The 12065-nt window shown below is 35.9% G+C and overlaps 1 protein-coding gene across 10 annotated transcripts in view; it reads right to left on the reverse strand.

Annotated features, from left to right (window-relative positions):
• The window catches only part of PHF20L1 (PHD finger protein 20 like 1), a 79390-nt gene that overhangs the window by 52371 nt on the left and 14954 nt on the right, over positions 1-12065 (reverse strand). Inside the window, exons 2-3 of one of the 10 annotated variants that reach the window (XM_066265635.1) lie at positions 9191-9299; positions 7964-8108 (exon numbers count right to left, since the gene is read on the reverse strand). The exons of 7 other annotated variants lie outside the window; for them this stretch is intronic. In XM_066265635.1, coding sequence (XP_066121732.1) covers positions 7964-8016 — 53 coding nt within the window. In that variant the 5' untranslated portion in view covers positions 8017-8108; positions 9191-9299. The remainder of the gene's footprint in view (positions 1-7963; positions 8109-9190; positions 9300-12065) is intronic. 2 more of the 10 variants (XM_066265634.1, XM_066265638.1) reach the window with 2 other exon arrangements.

Below are 12065 nucleotides of genomic sequence, written 5' to 3' on the forward strand. Positions count from 1 at the left end.
GGGGTTTTCAGGATTTATATGAACATTGTGTAAAGATAAAGTATACACACAGAGCACACCTCATTTATTTACTCAGTGTTCATTTACCTAAAACAATCACGTGACTCTAGGCTGGGCAACAGGCTAACATAATGAGGATTCAGAGACAAGTTCTGTCCTCAAGGACCTCAGGATCAGACTGAAGAGGCAGTACAAAAACACAGTCCCTGTGGCTAGGCTACACAGTAAGTAGTTAGGAGAATACAGGAGAGTCAAGGGACTCCAACAGGACTGGTCAACCAGGTTCAAACTAAAGGGCTCTGAAATAGCAAAATAATACGCCGATCCTTTACACACAATGGAGTTCTGTAACGCCTGTACTTCTTCTGGTTATCAGTTACACCCTAGAAAAATTCTAACATCAAGATCTTTGTGATATGCGTTAAAATGCATAAAATGGCAATTTAACATATAGTTTTACACAGTGAGATATTTCCCTGTTCTAGCATATGGCCACAGTAATATTTGATACACAAAGTGAATGAAAAATACTGTTGAACAAATGCATGCACAAATGCCTCTCTATCTTGAATTACAGCACTATTTTGATGCACTATTTATATTTTATAGTAATTTTAGTGTGAATGGAACATAAGATTTTTCGTACTGAATCTGGAAGAGGTGGTGATAATGTTTCTATTTTGTCATTTTTTTAAAGGTTGAATCATGGAAAGATGTTCAAGAATAGTGATTAGGCTGAGTCCTAGACATTTATGAAAAATCTGAGAAGAGAAAGATGGGTTACAGAGTTAAAACAATTGGTGAAAAGAAGAAAAGAAAGAGATGGAGAGAAGGCAACTTCACTAGAAGTTATGATTCCTCTATGCCAAAATCCCACATGGAGGTCCCTTCCCCCTTATCTATTACTGCCAAACCCCATAAAATTCCTCTACCTTCCCTATTCTAACCCCACTTGGGACACGCATGCATTGCTCAGAGAATATTTCCTGTGTAGAAGAGGAGGAACTGCCTCCATTGCTCTGGGTCTGCCTCACTCTCATACGCCTTTTGCACTGGAATCCTAAAGAACAAAGTTTACTCTCAGCAAACTTCACAACAAAAATTATCTATCTTAATACTGGTTCTTTCTGGTGTGATAGGTTTAATGGAAATGAACAGCATTCAGAAATACTGAGAAGACTTTATAAAGACACTTGCTGAATTTGACAAAATTTTTATACATACAATTCTACTACTGTAATCTATTGATTTCTTAGATCATTATGGTGAGTCTTCTAATCACGCACAAGAAACCTAAAACGGAAATAACCATCGCAGATGAATTCCTACACCGTCTCCCACTGATAACTCTTTCACATGAGGTCCTGACTCACCCAACAGATCAGACACTGTGATTCCCTGACACTGTATGCAAAGTGTGTGTTTGGTACAAATGTGCTTGAGTATTCTTCTTAGGTGGGGGGTCCCGAACTTTAATCAGATTTTCAAAGGAGCTCATGATCAATAAAGAAAATCTTTCTGGAAGGCAAAATCATCTGGTAACACTCTAACTGTGGTATGCCATTATCCTTGGAAGGAGAAAAGAAATGATGGACATACAGCTATGGCAGAACTAAAATCTGACAGATTTTTTAAAAATCCCTTTATGTAAAACAAACTTTATTTGAATTTAGAAAACTCATTCTGATTTGTCACCTAGTTTGCAATATCCAGATTTTTACCTCTATTGGTAAACAAAGTCAACTCTGAGGAAATGTCGAAGGAAATCCTTGATATACTTATAACCTAAGATTTCCTGCACCAAAGCCAAAGGCCAGAGGTGTTAACTATTCAGTGACAGATTACAATCCACTGAACAAGGCCAGACAGTACTGAATATCCATCAGAATTCACTCTGAGTTAGCTCATCATTTAAATAAATGCCATATTAATCAAAAAGGCAAATTATTTTTCAAAAGTACGCCCAATAAATTATTCACATTATAGTTTCAATAAGTCATTTTGTTCATATTGGTAAGACAAAAAAAATGTCTAATTTATGTAAATTTTAAAACTGACACTTTCTCACTCATTTCATTTGATCAACAAACACTGTCTATAATTCACTGTGTACCAGGCACTAAAGTAGAAATAAAGCTACAAATAAGATATTCCAATCAACCAAGTTCAAGAAGGAAGAAAAAAGAATTAAACAAGTTAACACAATTACAATATAACATAACAGCTAGCACAATAAAGATGTATTACAGTAGCACAGAGAAAGAATATGGAAATTAGATGTTCTCCTGGATCAAATAGTTCTTTAACTTTCAAAGAATGAAATACACCTGAAATATGTAAACATAATCTAAATGTTAGAAGACTTTTAGGGAGTTAGGATTAACAATTCAAAACCGTTTTGTCGATAAGAACCTGGTCAACAAGAAGCTAACAGGGTGTCATGCAAAATGACTAAACCATATTAGAACTAGAAAGGTAAGAATTTCCTTATATACAACTCTCATTAGGAAATAAAAATTAATGTAGAATGTGGTCCAAAGCAAACATAAGATCTAGTAACCTAAAAAATTTAGCTTCCTGGAAGCACTTTAAATTTATTTTACACTTTGTAATTTTCAAGTGTTTTCTCACTCATTTTACTCACTGATTGTAAGTAAAATAATGTCACTTAATATTACTATAATACTTTTTTGAGAGAGACACAGAGAGAAACATCAACTTATTGCTCCACTCATTCATGCCATCACTGGTTGATTCTTGTATGTGCCCTGAGCGAGGACTGAACCACAACAACCTTGGCATAAGGGGATGCTGCTCTAACCAACTGAGCTATCCAGCCAGGGCCTACTATTGTATTTTTAAATGGAGTGCTTTTACATACTGCATGTTAATTTGTTTACTCTTAAGAGCACAGTGAAAACAAAAACCATTTTAATTCAAACTTTGTATTCCAAAAGGAAGTATATACAAGTGACTCTAGACTTTCAAAAGCATTCACTTGATAACATGTCAAAATCGCATCTTCTCCAACACTGACTATATCAGTCTCACATGTTCCCTCTGGACCTCTTTTCAGAGCCCTCCGTCCCCCAGGACGCAGGTCCAGTGGGAGCTCGCTGGACCACCCTCTTCCTCCCTGCGTACCACCCTTGCAGCAGATAACGGAAGATAGGAGTTGGCTGGGTATTCTCCTTTAGAACCTGTGGCAGCTGCCTGTCAAACTGAGGTTTCATTTCCAATCACTGGGTTTCACCTCCTGTTCCTCTCTGCCCCCTCAGCACCTAAATCTCCGCTGTGCCTCCGTTCATTCATTTGATCAGTCTAACCAAGTCAAAGGACCTATGCCACAGCCTTCATCCTCATTACCACAATGAGAATCAGACTACCAAAAAGGCCTTTCCTCCTCCACCAAAAAATGCACCAGTATTCTACTCAAACTTTTTGTACTTCATATAATTTGTTCAGGCTAACCTGACTGAACTCATTATTTTTACATAAAACTCAAAACTTGAGCAGAGTGCAATCCAACCAGTTTTTATTTACTATTTATAGCACTTTAAAAATTATTTTACGATAGCATCATATGTTAATACGCTTATTGATTAAAGATTTAAGAATTTACAGTGACTTCTGTCCCGCTAGATTCTACTAATGTTCATGCTATATTATTAAAGCCAACACTTGTTAGGTGCCTCCTATGTGACAGAAACCACAATAGGCTTGTACTATGCACTGTCTCGGTTAATCCTCAAAGAACCCTGAGTTAAGTACCCTTTTTCCTTCACTAAGGGGAGGTCACGGAAGATCTGAAGGGGTAAGGAACTTGCTCAAGTGAAAACAGGTGTGGCCCCCTGAACTGAGGTTTGCCTGTCCTTCCACACTATTTTCCATAAGTAGACACTCTGCATCCTGTCACTGTCACTGAGGATCTTCAGCCCTTGTCACACTTGTGGTAATGTTTCAAATACAGAGGGCTCTTACCAAGAGCTACTGAAAACAGATACAAACAATATCAAATATTTTTTTTATTTTTTCTTGAAAATTTAATCTTTTACTTTTGACACACATAAAATTCCTAAAGTTGGTTTCTGTTAGCCCAAAGATATAAAAACCAACTTTTATTATATTGTATAAAATAAGCATGTAAAAGTAGCTTAACTTTTATGATGTTTCAAAATTGTCACAATATAAATTTAAAAATTAAGGTAGGAAGTCTAGGATGACCTATTACAAAACTAAGAAAAAAACTTAGTGACTATAAAAATAAAATTAAATTTGCCAATCTAGTATAACAAATCTGCTTGGTTTTTAACTAATACGTCACAATGCACTTGGTAACCAGATTTCATAATATCCCCAAATCTTTTCGGTTCATTCTTTACCCACCCACCAAAAGTTAATTAACTTTGCTGGACACCTTTTGTGAGTAACATGGGCCAGGCCTTATATATATGTCATTTCATGTAAGTAGCTTATACTTCGGTACCTTTCCTAAGTATGATGTACTAGAAACACTCATTTTTTTAACGGAAGAGATCGGGAGGGAGGTGGGAGACAATAAAAAATAGGTTTTTAAGACATACTGAATATTAAATAAATATCCACATCTTTTCTTCAATTTTATTTCAACAGTTCACTCACAGTTGAATTAATTATTATTACTGAAATAAAATACTTGCATATAAATTTCAATTTAATTTAAAAAACTATGTGTTGACTAAGAGGAGGAATTGGTAAGGATGGTCAATAGATCTTCAAAATATGAAGTCATATAAAAATACTAAAAAGCCAAGACCCTTAGGAAGAACAGCAAAACTAAGCTGCCTTGTCAATATGGTACTAATTTTTTAAATTATACTAATGACATTTAAAATTAGTATTTTCTCCCTCAGTTAAAAATATTTAAAAACAAAAAATATTTAAAAACAAAATTAAAAACCCTGAAGCATTGACAGATAACTGTCTACTCAGCAAAACTGAAATTGCAAAACATTCTTTTAAGTAGGACTAAAGAAATCACTACCATGACAAAGAAATTATTTCCCAACTAGTGGCTTTAATCAACTCGCCACCACAAAATAAAGCATTATACAATGTGATGTGACAAGTGTAAAGTCTCACAATACATAATAATAATATCAGCAGGAATGATGTAACAAATAGGGAGTTGGATGCTTGTTGACATGTGACAGCTGAGCTTCAACCACGTGTCAGATCACCAGTAAACCTCTCTTACGTCTTGGTCCAACCTGGGCCGTTATATAACGCATACCGTTACACACAGAGCACAGCACAGTGAGCCTGGGTTCCTGGGTTTACACTACTAGACCCTGATGAAGGAGGCTGGGAGGTCATCAGGCTGCAGGCTGATGCTAAGGTAAGCTTGGGAGGAAGGCTAGGACAGACAGGCCCGGAATGAACCTGCCTTGCAGAAGTGCTGTAATTCCAGAAAACAAGGGTGACATGGGCACCCTGGACTCTCAGGGCCCTTTTAAACACCAGGCACAGACTTGTCACTAGAGCAAGTCAGGAATTAAGATGGCCTGTGAACACTGAGCCACCTGCTCCCAGAGCCGCTGCTCAGAGCTTCAGGACATCTACGTGTGAAGCGAAGGGTGTAGTAAGAAATCAACGCACTTGGAGACAGAAGAACTTTGCGGCAAGCCTTGCCTCTTCTGGCCAAACGGGGTCAAATCAGTTAACATTCAGACCCCCAAATCTGTCTTTTCTAAATTAGCAAAAATCATCCCTTGCCTGACAGTCTTCCTGTAAAATTCGAGTGACATAATGAATATGTTCCAGAAATCCTAAATCACTATAGAAATTACATCTCAGAAAAGTAATCCATGATTAACTAAAACCATGGACAGTGTATTGTTTTCTAGCAACAAGGGCCTAAACCACAACTACCTAAACTGAAGCTCACTGAAGTAAATGCAGGTCAATATATCCAATTCTATTGAAAAACAGCAAAAAAAGATTTCGGGATTATGCATCACTTTGCAATGTTATTACATTTTATTTCCAACAACTAACAAAAAATTAAAAACAGACTATAAATCCTCAGTATTTCCATTGCTATTTACCTCAAAAACTTGACTTTCAGGTTAATATACTGCTCACAAAAATCCGGGGATATTTCAAAATAAATATGAAGCGATAAAATATCCCCTAATTTTTATGAGCAGTAAAATTCTGTATAGTCTAGACCAGTGTTTTTCAACCTCCAATCCGAGAACCAACACCGGTCCCCAGAAATTTCGTGCCAGTCTGTGAAAGAGTTAACCACCCTGATGTTGTATGAAGATTAAATTTCTGGCGGACCACCACTGGTCCGCAGACTGGAGGCTGGAAAATACTGGTCTACTCTAGAGAATGGTTCTCATATGTGGTCCCCAGACCAGCAGCATCAGTGTAACCTGGGAACTTGTTAGAAATGCAAATAACTGGGTGCCTTCAGACCAACTCAATCAGAAGCTGCAAGTGTTGGGCCCAGAAATGTAGGTTTAACAAATCCTTCTGGTGATCAGATGCACACTAAGGTGTGAGAATCATTCTTCTAGACTTCACCTGAATCACTTTCAAAACCTGAGTATCAATGAACTTTAAAAGAAAACCAATTGTTAGTAAACTGGTATCACACAGAAAGTTAGTGAGCTCAAGTATCCTACTGGACATATATACTTTGTAAGCCAATAGTTATGATTCTAAGTAATTTTAAAATTAAACAGTTAATGGGAAAGTATTTAAATAAATGAGTGACAGGGCAGGCTGGATAAAGGGAACAACCTGTGCAATACCACTGAAATCCAAATAGTTCAAACTTCTGTATTTCTGTTCCAAAATGTATTTACCTTTCTCCACTTTTTTCAACTTTGAACAAACTACACTAAGACTTCTACCCCTTGCCTATCTCCCTTCTGCCTCGAATCTGTGTCAGATACCTGTGTAAGATTAAAATATCTGTCATCACCGAATAGGGGAAAGCAGATTTAAAAGCTTTAAGGTTCTAATTCAAGAGAACTGAAAGATCATCTAATAAGTCACACCCTTCTTTTAAGGATATTAAACAGAAAAGTAACTCTCCAGAAGTCACACAATTCACGACAGAATAGCACTTAGAAGCTACATTTTCTAACTTACACTTAACTTTTATTTCTAATCTTACTTTCAACATTTTTGGTAAGGAAGAGAGAGAAGGAAAACTTCACCTTTAAAAGTTTATGGGGATTTCTTTCAGGGAAATTTTAAAAACTGAAAAACTGAAATGCTTCAGTACTGGTGCAGACCTGCTCCACTGTTAAACTGGGAGTTCACACAAGTCTCCAGATTCAAAATGTGTGACTTTCTAAATGTGAAGCAACTCAATTAAAGTAAAAATAAATCATATTCATCTCAATTTGAATTATCTGCCACAAGGATCCTTAATCTGGAATCCATGGATAAGTTTTCTGTGACCACTCATAATATACAATTCAATTATTTTCACACATAAATGTGATTGTATAGTTTTCTGTGTTTACAACTGAAATTAGGTTTTCAAAGGTAGCTACAGACTCAAAATAAGAATCTATACTTTTCAAGTATATAGAAATTTAGGAAAACCCAATTTACAAAAAAAAACAAATTTTAATCATACTAACAAAAGAATCTCTATTTTAAAAGTATTCACCTAAGGTTTCTAACAAATTTCAAAATCGCGTAATATAAATACAATTTCAGTTTTTAAATTAGATTTATATACTACTTCCAGGAGCGTTCTTCTCCAAATATACATAGATCATACAATGTATCGCTACTAATTCTTCTGAATAGGTAAATACAATTAGAAAAGGCAACCCTTTTAATTCAGAAAATATGTACTCTTATTTAAATTAGAAGGTAGTTGTACTTGCTATAATCTAAATTTCCTCAACTTTTCCACTCTATTAAAATTCTGTTTATGAACATTTTAAAAACTCACATTTGCAAATGTTCCATATAGTTCAAAAAACTCCAAATGTGTGGAAACAGCATTTGCCAATTCAAATTTATACTGTTCTATCAAATTCTGATATTTGGAGACATCTCCACATTTTTTTAATCTTTCATTTTCCTCTCCTTTAGATCTAGAAGAGAATTAAATAGAAATATTCCAAGAAAAAGTCAGAAGAGCATAACTCATCTGAGTGTTTTAAGTTGACTCTGTACCTCAAATGTCTTTTAAGAGTAACACCAAAGCATAGTACTTGATTTGTTTTCATAATTAAATCACTTGCATAGAGCAGCTATTTTAATTTTAATCAAAAGACAAAAGTTAATTCAGTAACCAAAATCAGTTCAAATTTACCACTTTTCTTACTGAACAATATTCAGAATGGTAAGCTACTTTACTGTTTGCAAGGGTGTTTTGTAAACTATAAAATTCTGGAAAAAAATTGTATTATTACTTTAAAAAGATGGGTTATAGTTTGTTGCAATGACATAATTTTCCTTTTACTTTCCAGGGGATTCTAATATCCAGACTAAAGCTACATTTAAAAACATATACACTTAGTTCTTCACATCCCCAAAGATTTATTTTTCAAATCTCCCTTTCCCCTTGCATTTACCTCAGTACTTTATGCATTATTTTGTAGAATCAGAAGCAAGTTGAAGCACATTCTTTTATCTGATCCTTTAAGAAATCCTGTAAGTAAATGCCAATAACACTGCTTCCATTTTACTGAGAAGCCGACCAAGTTCAAGGCCTTACCCATATTCACAGGATCAGAAAAAGTCAGTCTGAATTTGAAATTGCCTCTTTTATCTTTAGAATCCACTTAAAGTGCCTCCAATAGAACTTCAACTCTGAACTTTTCTTTCCCCAAATACATTCCTGTATCAACAATCTGCATTCATGTTCATTCTTATGATGCTACTGCATTAAAGAGATTATTAAACTGATAAACTGATATTCCAACGTCTGGGTGTACAGAGGTTGTGGTGGAAAATATAATGGAGATAAGATAAAAAAAAATGGCTGATTCTGTTAGTTGTAAACATTAGCATATTAAAGGTCTTTTAAAAGATTTTTATAAGTTAAAAAACTATTAAGAAATTAAATGTTTTAAAGCTACAAAATGTTTTTAAAATTAAATCAACCCATATTTCTCAGTATAAATTAGGTTTAGTCAGTATAGAAGAAGTCCAAGCAGTAAAAACCACATACTGGAGCTGAAGATGACTGGCTTCTCACAATGGCTTCTCAGGACCTGCGTTCATCCGTGTCAGTAAATTATCAAACCATCAATGAGTTTTCTGATGTAGCTGTAAGGTTACTTAAAAACAAGTAATAAATCACTACTTAAAAATGTAGAGTATATTTTCAAGGCGGAAACATCTTCATGAACTTTAAAGAATGTAGATTACAGTTTACTCAAGCAGTAATAATGAACTTTTCCTAAGAAAAATTAAGTCTTCCTATTAAACCAAATCTACCCCAAAAGTAAAAGTGAGAGCTTAACCTTCATTTTATTTCTGTCCACTAAATTTAGACTTTATCCTTTTATTTATAGGGCACATCATAAAATTATTTTCCTTTTTTATATACATAAAACTTTTTTTTTAGGTGGGAGAAAGGGAGATAGTGAGGCAGACTCCAGTATGCAGCACAACCTGGATCCACTTGGCAACCCTGTCTGGGGCCAATGCTCAAATACTGAGCTATTTTTAGCACTTGAGGCTGTTGTGCTCAGACCTACCAAACTACCCACAGCACCTGGGCCATGCTTGAACCAATCGAGCCACTGGCTGCAGGAGGGAAAGAGAAACAGAAAGGCAGGAGTGGGGGGGGGGGGGGGAGAAGCAAATGGTTGCTTCTCCTGTGTGCCCTGACCAGGGATCAAACCTGGGATGTCCATATGCCAGGCCAACGCTCTATCCACTGAATCATCGGCCAGGACCAGGAAAACCTTTTTACTCATAGGATAAATTCACATCTTTCGTGTTCAACTACCACAAGTTTCCCTTTGCATTTCTCTTTAAAAGGTAATGTATCAACATGGGGTAAGTTATTTCCTTAACAATAGATACAGTACTTATCATAAATGTCTTGAGTGCAGAGACAGTAATATTTGCATTCCTGCTCCTCCCTCCCTGCCCAATTCCTAATAATTCAAAAGACATTTATGTCAAATAGGGACGCAATATTTTTCTGATTGAATGAACGCAGTGGAAGACTAAGCATTCACTATGGATGCAACAGAGAGAAAATGAAAATGTAGGGAGAGAGGAAAGGGAGCAGGAGGGGAATTATTTCAGTATATTTTCAGGGATTAACTATTTTGCTCTCACAAAAATACCAAAGTTTCTCAATACTCAATCCTTCTATACTCTTACCTAATATTAAAGCAAAAATTGTAAAATTTACATGAAATACAGAATGGCTCTTAAAAAATGGGACAATATAAAGTTTATCTCATTTAGAAATAAAATCTGTTGTCTCATTGAACTTCTTTTGTGCCAAATATAAAACTCAATAAATCTTAGCAATTATTGTCCCATGATAAAGCACTTCAATACTAAATTATAAGGTTATCCAAGCCTAACTAGTTCTTGAGACTACTGACATTAATAAACAAAATTACAATAGAAAAATTATTTCAATTACCTACTATATATATAGTATTCTTAATTCTTTTTTAATTATAGCATCAACTGTAGCAGAATACCAAAATGTCCATATAAATAAGCTCATAAAATCAAACTGATGTTAAGTTTCAGTAATTATCACATGTAATTTTTTTGGTTAAAGTTTACTTACTTTAAAGAGGCCATTATTATAGGGAGTCATTAAAATTAAATCTAAATTTCATTAGCAGGTGTATATGCACGTTATTACCCTAACCTAAGCACTTAGGAAGTTCTCAGTGAGAAGCATAACACAATAAAAAAATTTAAGCTAAAACTTTCATTTGTTCTCTGAAATTCCAAATACACTCAGGCTTGATTTTAAAGGTGGTTTTTTTTTTATAATTCTTTTCTTAAGCAAGAGTGAAAGAGGGAGAGAGAGGGGAGAGAAGAAGGAGAGGAAAGGAGAGAGAGTTACGGCACTTTAGTTGTTCTTGCTTCTCATATGATCCTTGACCAGGGAACTCAAGCCAGCGACCTTGGGCTTCAAGCCAGTGACCTCTGGCCTCAAGCCAGTGACCATGGGATCATTTCGATGATCCCACGCTCAAGCCAGTAATCTCTCACTCAAGCTGGTGAGCCTGTGCTCAAGCCAGTGACCCCAGGATTTTAAGCTCAATGTCCCAGGGCAACGCTCTATCCAATGTGCCACCACCAGTCAGGCATTTTTTTAATATTTTTACTTTAACTTCTGGATCATTGATTTAACAACTGTTGAATAAGAAAACATTCCACCACTGAAAGTGAATTTCTTACTAACACCACAGTTAATTATGCTAATATCCTTGGAAGTCACTGAGAAAACTAATGAAGTGTAAGCTTCTCCAAAACCAGATGTTAGTTCAGTTACAACTTTGTCGGTTTGGAAACCTATGAAAATATATTAATATGAATTAACTAGTAATTTTAAAAGCCAGTAATTTAAAAAAGAAGAAGAAAGAACTTAAGATCAGTTAAGATTAACAGCAAAGAAGAAGTAACGTTTCTCCTCCTCTTGTACATACTGAGCTTCAAAAGTGTGCCTTCACTATAAAAAGCTACTTTTGGTCAAATCAGAACCCAAGACAGCCCGTTACTGACTAAACTGGCATTCTGCTGCACGATCTAGTGCAGTTCCCCATCACGAGCGTGTCTGCCCCCAGTGAACATTTAGCAATGTCTAGAGATGACTTTTCTGGCCAGGAGGGATGCTACCACCTGGTTCCCAGCTGCTTCCAACTCCTCCTGAGAACTACTATGTACATTCTCTGCCTGATGAGAGCAACAGTTACGTCCCCTGCAAAGAAGTAACCGCTGAGATGGAGCTCAAAGGCACGGGGCCACACAGCTATGTCTTCCCACCTCAAACTGCAGTTTCAAATAGTCCCAAAGAGGAGGCCATGACACAGCCCATTAGGCTGGGGGTCAGGGACATG

Source organism: Saccopteryx bilineata, chromosome 3, assembly GCF_036850765.1.
Source record: "Saccopteryx bilineata isolate mSacBil1 chromosome 3, mSacBil1_pri_phased_curated, whole genome shotgun sequence".
Taxonomy (NCBI): Eukaryota; Metazoa; Chordata; class Mammalia; order Chiroptera; family Emballonuridae; genus Saccopteryx; species Saccopteryx bilineata.